The 16043-nt window shown below is 40.2% G+C and overlaps 1 protein-coding gene across 1 annotated transcript in view; it reads left to right on the top strand.

The window, feature by feature from the left end:
- Positions 1-1274: 1274 nt before the first annotated feature.
- Positions 1275-16043, top strand: part of rai14 (retinoic acid induced 14) — a gene marked incomplete at its 5' end in the record, with an annotated part of 66775 nt that continues 52006 nt past the window's right edge. The window contains 1 exon segment of the mRNA NM_001113028.1: positions 1275-1353. Coding sequence (NP_001106499.1) covers positions 1318-1353 — 36 coding nt within the window.

Genomic DNA, 16043 nt, shown 5'->3' with positions numbered 1-16043 from the left:
CCACGTGTATGGCCAGCTTTAAAATTGAAAATCACAATCTCAGTTGCTAAAACATCTCAGTGCCGAGAGCAGGTAGGGCAAACATGTAACCCTCTACTGTGTGGCAAATGCCTGTGATAAGTGAATCTGTCCTTTTTCGCTTTGCCGAAAAATTTGTGAAATGGAAAATTTTGCAAAACACTTTGACGTCAATGGGCACTTTTTCTGCAGCAAGTTTTTTTTTAGAAGAGAGAAATTTCTACCTGGTTGTTCTTGGGCAGCTGTAAAATGGCTTAGTCTATCTGGAGGATTGGCAACTTGACAACATGTGATACACCTCAAAGATAAGTGTTTGGCTGCTTCTGATTCATATTATTTAATGGTAATGAAGGTCATCAGGCTTCTCTGAGAGAGAATGGGCTTAAGGCATCAGCCTAAAGGAAAAATATTCTCTACTATTTGACACAAGCTCATTCAGTTGGGTTAGACATGGTGCATAAACACTATCTGAACTTTCATAAATAAATATAAATGTAATTTTTTACACAGACATACCTGGTTCCATAGATTGAAGGGAAACCATAATAATCTGACAAACCATTTTCCAGCATCCCTTAACCTGGCCATACACGCACCGATAATACTGTATGAAACCTCGTTTCGTACGATATTTGGTGCGTGTATGGCGAGTCAACTGATATCGCAGGAAGCTGCTGATATCGGTCGACTCGCTGATTGGCCAGGTTAAAAGACTTTGGTCGGGCGCCATAGGAGGCACTTGACCAAAATCTGCCTTCAGGGCTGAATCGGCAGAAGGAGGTCGAAATCCTATTGTTTCTACCTCCTTATCTGCCATTTCAGCCCTGAACGTTTAGTGGCGGATTGAACGATCTTTCGTGCGACCTAAAGGTGTGTGGCCACCTTTAGGCTCACACTGTAATACAACACCTCCCTTTTCTATTGTAAAGTGATGGATTCTGGGTCTCAAAGTCCTTCTGCTTTCTGTAGTGGGAGGAGCACATATTCTCTGGAAGGCGGAGAGGCACAGAATTCATCACTATACAATAGAGGTGAGGGAGAGGTTGCACAGTGTGAGCCCTTTAAAAGAGGGCAACTTACCTAGAAAATGCTTAAACTGCAGATTATTTGTTTTATACACTCCATGTATTTATGGGATTTCATACCTGCAGTTCCTCGGTTGTAGTTGATCAGTATGTCCTATCATTTTCTTGACAGGTGAAGGTGGCAGCATCTGGTGAAGAGATCTTGATCCATGTTTTGTTATTATATTGCAGAAGTGAAGATCGCTGAAGCTGGGAGATTTTGAATGGACTAAACATGAAGAGTCTGAAAGCAAAGTTCAGAAAAAGTGACGTAAGTCTCCATTACTAAAGCAGAACCTAAGAGCCATACGAATGTTACTTTATATTGTACTGTTTATTGGCAGTTTTGTTGTAAGAGTGTTCTGGAAGAAAGATGGATATAGCGCAATTCTTGTGGCCATGTTATCCAGGGTGCAAATAGTACATTTTTTTAATCACATTAATCATTGAGAGCAATAGGTAATGCAACCCCAGCAGATAATTCAATGAGAGCAACGAGGAATGACATTCTCTGCATTTACAGTGAGTGCAGTGGGAAATGGAATAGTGTCCTCAGCACATAATCAAGTGCCAGTAATTATATAGTAAGAGAAATGGGTAATGACACCACCATCATATTATACATTAGTACAGGGCCACAGTCAAATGTGAAAAGACTTGGAGAGCAACACAAGCACCATAAAAGTTCATGGAGGAGCCAAATAAGGGCTGTGATTGGCTATTAGGGGCCTCTATGCACACTATCAGCTTACAGGAGGGTTTATTTGGTAGGAAATCTTGTTTTTATTCAACCAAAACTTGCCCCCAAGTTAGGAATTCAAAAATAACTCCCTGGTTTGGGGGCACTGAGACAATATCCATGGGGTTGGTGAGCAACAAGTTGCCCCCGAGCCATAACATTTTCTGTCCTGTACAAATGTATAATTTTATCTGCAATTAGCAGATGTTGGATACAGTCCCTTAGATGAGAGTAAAATCACTTAACGCCATGCAAACTTACTGGGTAAGCTAAGGTAAAAATGCCTCAGCGCTATTCTCTGGTGGATCACAGTACCTATCTGCCTATCACCACTTCCCACAGAGAAGCATTGATAAGCAGATAGGCCAATTTTGGCCACTGTAATTTGTTTCCTCAACCCAAAGTCAGCCAACACCTTTAAAACAGCTCCCTGTATGTTTGGTTGGAACTTTTATGAAAGTGAGACAGTACATTTATTAAATACATATGGTTAATAAAGGCTCATTTCCTCTTTATTTGTAAGGCCACTGAGCTTCCCTATTCTGAGCTAAAAAAAAGAGGTGATTCATTTAGACCTTTCTCCTGTTCCTTCTATTGCGTGTATACTGTATAAACATACATTCCTAATATTCTGATTCAGAGTGCATATTAGTATCACAATGGTTCCAGGAGGGTGAGAGAAAACTTAAATTTCAGGTTCTACCAGTTTATGGACACCCTTACAGATATGTCCACTATTGCTACAGTATGGTGTTAAGATGGCCATACACAGGCAGATTTAAGCAGCCAATCTGAGTTCTTTAGACCGATTTGGCAACTTATCTGCCCATGTATGGGGATCCCTGTTGGCTTTACCCAACCAATATCTGGCCAAAAATCAGGCAGGTTTGGGGACTGCGTCAGCTCAAATGATTGAATTAGCCCAATAACGTCCACGTTAGGTGGGCATACTGGGGAAAGATCTACTCGCACAAGCATACACGCATATCCTTAGTTTTACTAACATAATTGGCAAACTGGAGCACTCAGGAGATTTAGTGTAAGTGTCCCATGTAGGAACTTTGCCTATCTGACTGCCTGCTGCACATTATTTTATCAAATACAGTGATAGATAAATTATGAAGATAAATTATGGCAAGTGTTTGGGGCTGGCGAAATATAAACAGATAAAATTGTGCGAAACCTAGTCTCAATGGAAGTCACTTTCGTATGATTGGTGTCTGCCAATTATTTCATGTTTTATCCTACAATTTCAGTGTGAATGTTAGTTTCAGATTGTTGCATTTAAATGTACAACCGATATCTGAACGTTCATCGGAAGGAGACGTGTATGGCCGCCTTTACAAGATTGTACTGTTGTACTACAGGGCCAAATCACATTGTCAGCTCATAAGTTATATTGAGTCACTTCTTGTTTTAATGTAACATGAAGTCAGAACATGTAAGGCCCTTAACGACTCCAGCAGTGAAACCTTGCGCCAAGGAACTGAATGAAATTATTTGCTGTGTTTAAAGCACCGGAAGGTATTTGTATTGTCCATGGAATTACAGCACTGGGCATATGAATTACAGATATTCTGTATAAATGTGTTTTTCATAAGCTCCCTTTTATTTGGAAATGGAGAAAGTATGAGAACAACAGATGTTAGAGAGCATTAAAACGTGTAACAGTTCCTCAGACATTTTTCCTTAATCTCTAAAAACTTGTTAAATCTAATGTAGGTGTAGAGCGTTGCTCCTGTACTGAGGGTCCAGCGATCAGGTAGATTTTGGAATTCTTGGAAGACCAAATGGAAGTTTAATTATGGTTACATTTGGGGTGAACACATATTTGCTGTCATAAATATCCTAGGAACTATTACTGAGTTACTGATGCAGCTAAGGGTGAGGGCGGGAAGTGACCAAATGTTAAACCTCATATGGGCTGTACCAAAAACCACTACTGTAGAGTTTGGGGCATATTTACTTACTTGGGTGTTTTTATACTGGCCCAAATCCTGCAATGACATGCAGCCTTGAGCCAGTAATGCCAAATGCAGCCTCAAATATTAGTACAGGTATGGGATCCGTTATCCAGAAAGCTCCAAATTACAGAAAGCCTGTCTGCCATAGACTCCATTTTAATTAATTAATTCACATTTTTAAAACTGATTCCCTTTTCTCTGTAATAATAAAACAGTACCTGTACTTGATCCCAACTAAGATATAATTACCCCTTATTGGGAGCAGAACAGCCCTATTGGGTTTATTTCATAGTTAAATAATTCCCTTTTCTCTGTAATAATAAAACAGTACCTGTACTTGATCCCAACTAAGATATAATTACCCCTTATTGGGGCAGAACAGCCCTATTGGGTTTATTTCATAGTTAAATGATTCTCTTTTCTCTGTAATAATAAAACAGTACCTGTATTTGATCCCAACTAAGATATAATTACCCCTTATTGGGAGCAGAACAGCCCTATTGGGTTTATTTCATAGTTAAATGATTCTCTTTTCTCTGTAATAATAAAACAGTACCTGTATTTGATCCCAACTAAGATATAATTACCCCTTATTGGGGCAGAACAGCCCTATTGGGTTTATTTCTTGGTTAAATGATTCGCTTTTCTCTGTAATAATAAAACAGTACCTGTACTTGATCCCAACTAAGATATAATTACCCCTTATTGGGGCAGAACAGCCCTATTGGGTTTATTTCTTGGTTAAATGATTCCCTTTTCTCTGTAATAATAAAACAGTACGTGTACTTGATCCCAACTAAGATATAATTACCCCTTATTGGGGGCAGAACAGCCCTATTGGGTTTATTTCTTGGTTAAATGATTCCCTTTTCTCTGTAATAATAAAACAGTACCTGTACTTGATCCCAACTAAGATATAATTACCCCTTATTGGGGCAGAACAGCCCTATTGGGTTTATTTCTTGGTTAAATGATTCCCTTTTCTCTGTAATAATAAAACAGTACCTGTACTTGATCCCAACTAAGATATAATTACCCCTTATTGGGGGCAGAACAGGGTTTATTTAATGGTTAAATGATTCCCTTTTCTCTGTAATAATAAAACAGTACCTGTACTTGATTCCGAATAAGATATAATTAATACTTATTGGAGGCAAAACAATCCTATTGGATTTTATTAATGTTTTATTGATTCTTTAGTAGACTTAAGGTATGGAGATCCAAATTACGGAAAGACCCCTTATCTGGAATACCCTTGGTTTTGTGCATTTTTGATAACGGGTCCTATACCTGTAGTATATTGGTATTGAAGTCCACACCTGGAAAGCCAGAAGCTACTTTCATGGGCCTCACTTTTCTCCGTCACCAAGAGTGGCAATGTTTATCTGTAGATATTGCTGAGCCCACTCTTCATGCAGAGCTACAGTATGTAACTAATGCCGGTACTGTATTGTTGGGCTGGTTGTGTTTTGGTACCTTGCCATACCTGAAACCACCTGCAGATTGGATGTGATCATTCAGTTACACTGTTATGGTTCCCAGCTTGTCCTTTGTTCCTGATCTCTGTATATAATATCATCATTTAATATAATCCGTCCCTTGAAAATGTAAATTATGGCACAAGCGGCCCATTACTCAGAAAATAGGACATAACTATATTAATATGCCACTTGCTTATCTGAGCACAGCGGATGTGGTGCATCCATTAGCAACAGGGATTTTGCAAACAGCAAAGAAAATAGGGTTCGCTGATGTATGGCACCAAAGGCACAACAGTGCAACTCAAAATACAGATGAAGTTTAAGAAAAGCTTGAGGGTTATATAGACCCTTTAGTCACATGCCTATGAAAGTATGACAAGTCATTGTTATTGTTGTAGCAGTGTCATTGCTGTCTTTAGTTGCCCTTACCGAAATTCCAGTTTAATGTCTTCTGGGTTTCTCACTATTGTATTCATATCAAAACCCTGGGTTTCTCTCTATTGTATTGCTGCTTGGTTTGTTTGAGAAACTCGCCTTCTCACAAATGTAGGATGCCCCCCCCCCCATAAAAAAAAAAGATGAACAGCAGGATGTCTTCTATTTACACTCCTCTTTTTATAGTTATAGGGAAGATAAAGGGAGAATGCAAAGCAAGCAGAACCACAGTGTTCACAACATAAACATAATGGGCCTCATTTACTGTTAGAATGTACAAACAAAGCGTGCAAACCTAAACGTGCTAAAATGACATGAATCTATATCCATGGCATTTAAGCTTGTTTAAGATTGCATGGTTTGTTTGTGCCTAGTGTTACATATAGTGCTTGCACCTTTGTTTTCTTAAACCTTGCCCTAGTAACTAGGGCCCTAGATTTAGAGGGTCAGTCCCTAAAGGTGGCCATACACGGGCCGATTGTTGCTGCCAATGTTGGTCCCTTAGACCGATTCGGCAGCTTATCGACCTGTGTAGGGGCACAAGCGGCAGGCCTGCCCGACCGACATCCGGCCTGAAATCGGCCAGATATCAATCGAGCAGGTTAAAAAATTTCGTCGGATCGGGGACCTCATCGGCTTGTTGATACGGTCCCCAAAACAACTGTGCCCATTACTGTTGTTTTCATCCGATCGTTTGCCCCTGGACTGAATTAGCCCCCCCCCCCCGTACATGGGGATATCGGGAGAAAATCTGCTCGCTTGGCGACCTCGCCAAGTGAACGGATCTCAATGTGTATGGCCACCTTAAGGCTAAAGACACACTGAACAACTAGTAGCAGCTACTTGTCACAGCTACTAAAATAGACAATGCTGTTTACTGATAATTGTCTTTATGTGTGTTTTAGCAGAGGCAATTCTCAGTAATGTCTATGGCCGGGTATTTTCTGGGTTTTAGTAACTGTAACAAGTAGCTGCTACTAAGTAGCTCCGTGTATCTTCACACAGGGTAGGCAGGATTAGGAAGCTGGTGATGGTTGGAATAACGGCGGGACAGAAAAATTTGGACCAAGGTGCCTTACTGTTCAGGCATGAGGAAAGCTAAAACTTTGGCTTCTATGTGTCAGTAAAGAATGTAAGGGGTGGATGATTTTGTAGGCTGCTCATCGCTGCTGTTTTTATGACACCACTGGGTTTCGTGGCCATCAAATGTTTCTGTGGTAATCTACAAACATAGGTGTTAAATTGCACCAGTACACATATTAATAGCAATCAATCAGTAGATAGGTTTCATATGCCCAACCAGTGGCTCAGGATCAAAATGTGGTTAACCAACCCCGTGGATGTTGCTCCCAGTGGCCTCAAAGGAGGTGCTTATTTTTGAATTCCTGGCTTGGAGGCAAGTTCTGTATGTATGTATGTATGTATATCTTTATTTATAAAGCGCTATGTATGCTTAAAAACAATGTGTACTGCCAAACAGAGCCTTCTGTAGGCTGCCAGTCCACATAGGGGCTAACTGGCACCCCCAGGTACATTTTTCATTCATGTGTTGCTCTTTTACATTTGAATGTGGCTCAGGGGTAAAAAAAAGTTGGGGATGGCTGGATGGATTCTTAGCAAGTGAGGGAATACACGGTTATGGGAGATAGCTCTTAGTACAAGTTGATACAGGGACTGGTCCGATTGCCATCTTGGAGTCAGGAAGGAATTTTTTCCCCTCTGAGGCAAATTAGAGAGGCTTCAGATGGGGTTTTTTGCCTTCCTCTGGATCAACTTGTAGTTAGGCAGGTTAGGTATAGGCATTATGGTTGAACTTGATGGACGTATGTCTTTTTTCAACCCAACTTACTATGTTACTATGTTACTATGTTACTATGACTCCTGGGTGGGATCCTACTAGTACAATATTGTAGTTATAAATTGAAAGACAAGATCTGCAAGGCCAGTTGCTGTAGGTAACTGCTCTGGTGCAAAGTAGCATTTTTTTTTTTGTAAATTAGTGTTTCTTTGTATTAAAATACTAAAAACCACTTCAGTAATTAATTAAACAGCCCATTCCCAATGGCTGGAATTTCCCAGTTCAGGCTGTGACGTGTGAAAATTCCTGTAGTGGCAGGCAGGCAGCTGAACAAAATGTTTTTCAGGAAATCCTCCGAATGTTTTTGTCTCCCAAGTCCAGTGAGGAATTTGTAATCGTATCCTTTTCTGCCCTTTAATTAAAAGTAGCAGCGCAAAAGATCATTTAGAGCTATACACGGTAGTTGTATGTAGACTAGCTAGCAGCGACTTTTGTATCTGTGATATAATCTTTGATTGTGACTGAGGCCATTTCTCAGATTTTGACTTCCTGTCAGTGAGATTCCTGTCAGACACACCCACTTGGCCTGCATGTTGCTAGCAGGTAAAAATTAAGTTTGTGGCAAATGTTACAGAGGCGAAACAAACAGAGAAAGGAAGACTGGGATTTGGGTTCCAGAGAAGTTAGCAAACCTAGCGAAAGGCTGTGCTTGCTGTAAGCCTCTCTGGTTCCAAAATGGCTGTTAACAGAGGGGCGGGACCAGCAGAGAGGTAACAAGGTTATACTCAGTGGTTCCTCCAAGTATGGGAAATTAGTACAGGTATAGGATCCGTTATCCAGAATGCTCGGGACCAAGGGTATTCCGGATAAGGGATCTTTCCGTAATTTGGATCTCTATACCTTAAGTCTACTAAAAAATCAATAAAACATTAATTAAACCAATAGGATTGTTTTGCATCCAATAAGGATTATTTATATCTTAGTTGGGATCAAGTACAGGTACTGTTTTATTATTACAGAGAAAAGGGAATCATTTAACCGTGAAATAAACCCAATAGGGCTGTTCTGCCCCCAATAAGGGGTAATTATATCTTAGTTGGGATCAAGTACAGGTACTGTTTTATTATTACAGAGAAAAGGGAATCATTTAACCATGAAATAAACCCAATAGGGCTGTTCTGCCCCCAATAAGGGGTAATTATATCTTAGTTGGGATCAAGTACAGGTACTGTTTTATTATTACAGAGAAAAGGGAATCATTTAACCATGAAATAAACCCAATAGGGCTGTTCTGCCCCAATAAGGGGTAATTATATCTTAGTTGGGATCAAGTACAGGTACTGTTTTATTATTACAGAGAAAAGGGAATCATTTAACCATGAAATAAACCCAATAGGGCTGTTCTGCCCCAATAAGGGGTAATTATATCTTAGTTGGGATCAAGTACAGGTACTGTTTTATTATTACAGAGAAAAGGGAATCATTTAACCATGAAATAAACCCAATAGGACTGTTCTGCCCCAATAAGGGGTAATTATATCTTAGTTGGGATCAAGTACAGGTACTGTTTTATTATTACAGAGAAAAAGGAAATCAGTTTTAAAATTCTGAATTATTTGATTAAAATGGAGTCTATGGGAGATAAGCTTTCCGTAATTTGGAGCTTTCTGGAAAAGGGGTCAGATACCTGTACTCATACATGATATGAAGTTTTTAAAGAGCAGTCTTTATCAAGCCCAGACTGGCAATTTATAGATTCTGGCCAATGCCAGAGGGAGTGCCACAGACAGTCACAATTTGTTGGGCCTGTGGGGGGCTCTTGGGGCCTCTTGTACTTGAAATGCCAGAGCCCATTTTTAATCTCACACAGCCTGGGCCCTGAGGGGCAGCAGGTTTAAAAATAAGGGAACAATGAGTATAGCAGGGCAACATGGAGGCAGTAGGACAAAATTTAGATAGATAAGAATTTATATATATTTACAGTGGCTTGCAAAAGTATTCGGCCCCCTTGAACTTTTCCACATTTTGTCACATTACAGCCACAAACATGAATCAATTTTATTGGAATTCCACGTGAAAGACCAATACAAAGTGGTGTACACGTGAGAAGTGGAACGAAAATCATACATGATTCCAAACATTTTTTACAAATAAATAACTGCAAAGTGGGGTGTGCGTAATTATTCAGCCCCCTTTGGTCTGAGTGCAGTCAGTTGCCCATAGACATTGCCTGATGAGTGCTAATGACTAAATAGAGTGCACCCGTGTGTAATCTAATGTCAGTACAAATACAGCTGCTCTGTGACGGCCTCAGAGGTTGTCTAAGAGAATATTGGGAGCAACAACACCATGAAGTCCACAGAACACACCAGACAGGTCAGGGATAAAGTTATTGAGAATTTTAAAGCAGGCTTAGGCTACAAAAAGATTTCCAAAGCCTCGAACATCCCACGGAGCACTGTTCCACCGATCATTCAGAAATGGAAGGAGTATGGCACAACTGTAAACCTACCAAGACAAGGCCGTCCACTTAAACTCACAGGCCGAACAAGGAGAGCGCTGATCAGAAATGCAGCCAAGAGGCCCATGGTGACTCTGGGGGAACTGCAGAGATCTACAGCTCAGGTGGGGGAATCTGTCCATAGGGCAACTATTAGTCGTGCACTGCACAAAGTTGGCCTTTATGGAAGAGTGGCAAGAAGAAAGCCATTGTTAACAGAAAACCATAAGAAGTCCCGTTTGCAGTTTGCCACAAGCCATGTGGGGGACACAGCAATCATGTGGAAGAAGGTGCTCTGGTCAGATGAGACCAAAATGGAACTTTTTGGCCAAAATGCAAAACGCTATGTGTGGCGGAAAACTAACACTGCACATCACTCTGAACACACCATCCCCACTGTCACATATGGGGGGGCAGCATCATGCTCTGGGGGGGCTTCTCTTCAGCAGGGACAGGGAAGCTAGTCAGAGTTGATGGGAAGATGGATGGAGCCAAATACAGGGCAATCTTGGAAGAAAACCTCTTGGAGTCTGCAAAAGACTTGAGACTGGGGCGGAGGTTCACCTTCCAGCAGGACAACTACCCTAAACATAAAGCCAGGGCAACAATGGAATGGTTTAAAACAAAACATATTCATGTGTTAGAATGGCCCAGTCAAAGTCCAGATCTAAATCCAATGGAGAATCTGTGGCAAGATCTGAAAACTGCTGTTCCCAAACGCTGTCCATCTAATCTGACTGAGCTGGAGCTGTTTTGCAAAGAAGAATGGGCAAGGATTTCAGTCTGTAGATGTGCAAAGCTGGTAGAGACATGCCCTAAAAGCCTGGCAGCTGGAATTGCAGCAAAAGGTGGTTCTACAAAGTATTGACTCAGGGGGCTGAATAATTACGCACACCCCACTTTGCAGTTATTTATTTGTAAAAAATGTTTGGAATCATGTATGATTTTCCTTCCACTTCTCACGTGTACACCACTTTGTATTGGTCTTTCACGTGGAATTCCAATAAAATTGATTCATGTTTGTGGCTGTAATGTGACAAAATGTGGAAAAGTTCAAGGGGGCCGAATACTTTTGCAAGCCACTGTATATATAAGTCAGATCAGAGTTGCCCAAGTTGCAGCTCCTCAGAAGGGCGTGGGAGCATTCTGGGAGTTGTAGTTCAATAACAGCAGAAGTACAATAGTAACTCCTACTATATTAAAGTAAATAGGCCTCCACAAAGGTCCCACCATTCATATTGTGTTACTTTGCATGGCACTCTTGCAGGCTACACTAGTGTAACGTGGCAGATTTTTTCTCATTATGCCTTGGTTAGGCGTACTTCCAGCCCCCAGAAAGAGAAACCTCAGGAAAATATCAGATTCTATTGAATAACAATGTGTTGAATGTTGCTGCCAATTTTCTGAACAATAAAAATTATGTCAAAGTTCAGTGAGCTCTTGGGAGCATTTCCCTGCGAGTCTGTTCAACTGCATGTTTTACTGATCTTTTTTCCATATCTGTGTATGGCTTTTTACCTGTTATGCAGAAGCCAGTATCAGGCTGGGATTCCTGATGTATTAACACATTCGTTATAGGGGCTGTAAACCCAAAAACATTTTGCCCAATGAAAGAAAATGTCTTGTTTTAAATATACGTTCATTATAGCTTTTCAGTGGTTTTATTTTTTTTTTTTTATAAAAACGGTACTGCTTCTTTTGACTCTTCAAACAATGTAGTAAAAGTCAGAACCAGCAGTGAATAGAATAGAAAGGGACAGACAGAAACTGCTTTCAGTAGCAATTACATTTACAAATAACTTTCAAACCGCTGAAAATGTGTAACAAATGTATTCTGGAAAGTTGCCTACAATTACAATTTCATGTATTCGGTAGAATTTTATTTTTGGGTTTATAAACCTTTTTTTATGGAAAGTTTGACAGTAATTAAAACATTTGCCAGTGTGTAACGTTATTTGACATTTCTGGTTGCTAAGTTCATTGACCTTAGCGACCAGGCTATGGTTGTGATTACAAACTTGAAATTTAATAGACATGGTGTGCTTGAAAGTAACCAGGACTTTTTGTCAGTGTGTGTCATTGACGCTGCTTCTTTAATGAAGCAAAGTAAAGCTTTCCTATTTAGCCTTAGGCTTAAGCTGGCCACTTGGACCTCCCGGGTTGCACAGTTTCTGTCTGTAGTTAAAATACTGTTTGTCTGTGTGAGCTTTAAATACAAGCAGACAGGGAGGAGCATAGTTGGATTGTTATATATATACATTTATATAATTATATGTAATCTTGGCAGAACATAAGATTCTGTGCCACAATTATCAACCTGCATTATTATATTAAGGCACAAAAATTGGAGATACCTGGTCTTATTTTGCACCAATTTGACAGTAATGCCCTAACCATTGGAGGGGTCTCCAGTTTTTTTCATTTACGCAGTGAAGAATACTTAAAAATAATTAGAAGATTTGATTTCCTAAGAAAATTAAATTTTCCCAAAAATAAGAAATCCAGTTTTAAATGTCTTATCTTTGGTCTGTCATTTAGATGTGTTAATCAATGATAAATCCCATTCATCACTTCAATGGATCTGTCAGTATCACTGTACAGGGAGTAACGTAATAGGGAGGCTGGTCTAAACATTAGCAGAATAGATAAAGACGATGAATATAAAATATGCTTTGGATATTCAGATAATGGCTTGAACAAATGGAAAGGGAGCAATCAATCAATATTATTAGTTAAGGAAGCATGTGATTTCTTTTAGTAGGTAACCTACAGAGTGCAAGAGTTAACCCCCAAATTACGTGCAAGTGAAAAACATTGAACTAGGGACAGGTTGAATAATTATAGGGGTGCAGTGGTACCATAATAAATGCACATCAAGATTATTAAGGAATAGTGTTTGTGGATGATGTCAATTACTTTGACTTTGTAAGCTCTTTGTGCAAGAAAAGTTTTAGCAGTTCAAAGTGGCAGGTAAAGATGTAAACATGTAAAAGCCATACACGCATCAATATTATCGTATTAAACTAGGCTTCGTCTGATATTCCGTTCGTGTATGGTGGATTGATGAGGCGACCAATATCGCAAAAGCCTTGGATATCGGTCATCTCATCGGAACAGAATATTTTGATAGGACACCATTGAAGACGCCCAAGCAAAGGCATGCGTTTAGGGCTGACGATTCCCTTCTAAACGTTAGTGGAGAGTACGAACAATAAGATCGTAATTGTAACGTGTATGGCCACCTTTAGTCAACTTTTAGTATGTTATGTAATGACCTATTTTTAGCCACCTTTTATTGTTTTATTTTATTTGATATCGTTTTTTAATTATTTGCCTTCCTCTTCTTGGCAGCCAAAAATCTATTGCTCTGTGAAGCTACAATTTAGGGGCAGCTTTAACAAAATGTGAATTTAGAGCGTAATACATAAAAACGCACCACGTTTTGTTCATTCCTGTGGAACTTTTAGAAGTGTATTCAATGGGTGAAAGTTAAGGTGGCCATACACGGGCTGATTCTAGCTTATTGGCTGTGTATGGGCACTACGGCGGGCCTGCCCGTCTGATATCTGGCCTGAAATCGGGCAGGTTTAAAAATTCGGATCGGGGGCCGCATCAGCTCGTTGATGCGGTCCCCAAACCGACAGACGCCTATATCTGTTTGTCTAATTCGATTGTTTGGCCCCAGGGCCAAACGACCAAATTAGCCCGATATCGCCCCCCATAGGTGGGTATTTTGGGAGAAGATCCGCTCGCTTGGTGGCTTCGCCAAGCGAGCGGATCTTACATGTATGGCCACCTTTATAGTTCACCATTTGATAAATACACTTCTAAAAATCCCATAGGAATAAATAGAGTGTGGGTGAGTTTTTATTTATTCATCTCTAAACTCACATTTTGATAAATCTGCCTCTTAATTTATTTTTTATTGCTTATTTTTCTAGTCAGGTTTTCTCCAATTCATTTTCCAGCTTCTAAAACTCCAAACTGAAAGTTGCTGAACAAAATGCTCAATAGTTAAAAAAAACCATCAAAAATAAAAAGCAAAGCCGAGTTGCAGTTTGTCTTAGAATATTTCTGTCTACATCATGCTAAAAGTTAACTGAAAGTTGAACGACTGGGTCTAGGAAGATCTGAGTTAGATTCCTGTTTAATTGCTTTTGCATTCCAGTAGATTATATGTGAAAGGGGATAACATCTTTATTTTTCTACCTAGATGCAGTATGTCCTGTATAGATTCTAAACATATTTGTGGTACATGAGGCACAGGGATTTAAAAGTCTTAACTAAAGACATAGCAGACTGAGGATGGAATCAAACTCCGGCCTCTCAACCCTGTCCCTATGAGCTGCTTTCTAATCCTCCTTCCCTTGCCGTAGGAGCACTGCTCCCAGCAGGAACTCATCCTTCATTTGTCAGTGTATATACAGTTCTAATCCCCAGCGATTAAATCAAACAAGAAAGGAAGAATGTGATTCCACCATATGTCATGATCACAATGACCCCTTTTCTGAATTCAGTCACATTTTGGCCAGAGGACTTATGTCTGCTGAACCACACACAGCACCTCCTCAGACGGGAAATGCCCCAGTCTGTGACCCCGTCTCTAGCACCATGCAGCAGCCCTTAAAGAGAAACAGCTTGGCCCGGGATGTGCTTTCCCAATGAACCGTAGCAGTGTAGGGGTTAAATAAATCCATGCCATTGTATGAATGTGGGGAGGAAATAAATTGCTTTTCAAAGGAATTCAGCCTGGAGAGGTAGAGAATGCTGGGAAATGTAAAAATGTCAGTGTAAAACAATTGCCAGAATGTTTCTTTTTGTTTCCTCTTAAGTTCTTGTGCGTTGATGGGTATTAGATGGCAAAATATATTCAATGCATTTCAGTTTTGACTCTCTGTTAAAGGGGTAGTTTACCTTTAAATTAACTTTTCATATGATGTAGACATTAATATTCTGGGACAATTTGCAGTTGGTCTGCATTTTTTATTTTTTACTGGTTTTCTGGTTTTACCTAGGGGTAAGCAGAAATTATCAAGCAGAAATAAGCAGGTTTGTCATAGAAGCTGATGCTCCAGGGCTGATTATTATAGTCTAGTGCGAAACTGCACAGGTTTCTGAGCTGCCATCTAATTACCTATGTATGTATGTATTTATAGAGCACCACAATTATATGCAGTGCTTTACAAGGCGAGAACACAAACAGAGTTAAAGTTGTATGAAAGGTGGCAATAATAATAAGATCTCTTCGTTTAGCAACCTAAAGGCAGGTGTTATCAGGCTGATTCAACTGTTTGGCCCTAGGGCCATACAATCTAATTAAAACAGTGGGTATACAGAGGACTCCATCAACAAGCCAGTGCAGTTACTTATCCAATGGGAGAATCAAACCTGCCCGAAGGATTTTTGGGCAGGTATTGGTCAGTTAGCCCCTTTGGGGGGGGGTGGCCAATATGGGCATATAATCTGCCCATATGGGCTAAAATCTGCCCGTGTATGGCCACCTTTAGTTATACAGTAAAGATAGATAAGAACTTTCTATACACAGTTTCTATACACAGAGCTTACAGTCTAGTAGGAAGACGCTAACAGAGACAAAAAGAGGGATGGGGTATTAGTGCATAGGATAAGGGTGTGTTGCTGCAGAGTAAGGCTAGTAAAGTGCTTCATCTAGAAGGTGGTTTTTAAGGAGCACAGAGAAAAGAGTTAGGGGCCCATTCATTAAACAGCATTTTTTTTTTCAGAAGAAAACGTATGTTTTCCAATTTTTAGAATTTTTCGTAATGACCACGATAATATCATTTAAATAGTACGACTTTGTGGTTTTTGTTAACTTCCACCAAAAAGGAGGCTTTCCTTGGGCCGGGTTGGAGCTGCAGAGTGCCATTGAGCCCTATGGGAGACTTTCCTTGGGCCGGGTTGGAGCTGCAGAGTGCCATTGAGCCCTATGGGAGACTTTCCTTGGGCCGGGTTGGAGCTGCAGAGTGCCATTGAGCCCTATGGGAGGCTTTCCTTGGGCCGGGTTGGAGCTGCAGAGTGCCATTGAG

Source organism: Xenopus tropicalis, chromosome 1 (genome assembly GCF_000004195.4).
Source record: "Xenopus tropicalis strain Nigerian chromosome 1, UCB_Xtro_10.0, whole genome shotgun sequence".
In the NCBI taxonomy this organism is placed as follows: domain Eukaryota; kingdom Metazoa; phylum Chordata; class Amphibia; order Anura; family Pipidae; genus Xenopus; species Xenopus tropicalis.
Note: the sequence above shows the minus strand (reverse complement) of the source record. Positions and strands in the feature narration are given on the sequence as shown.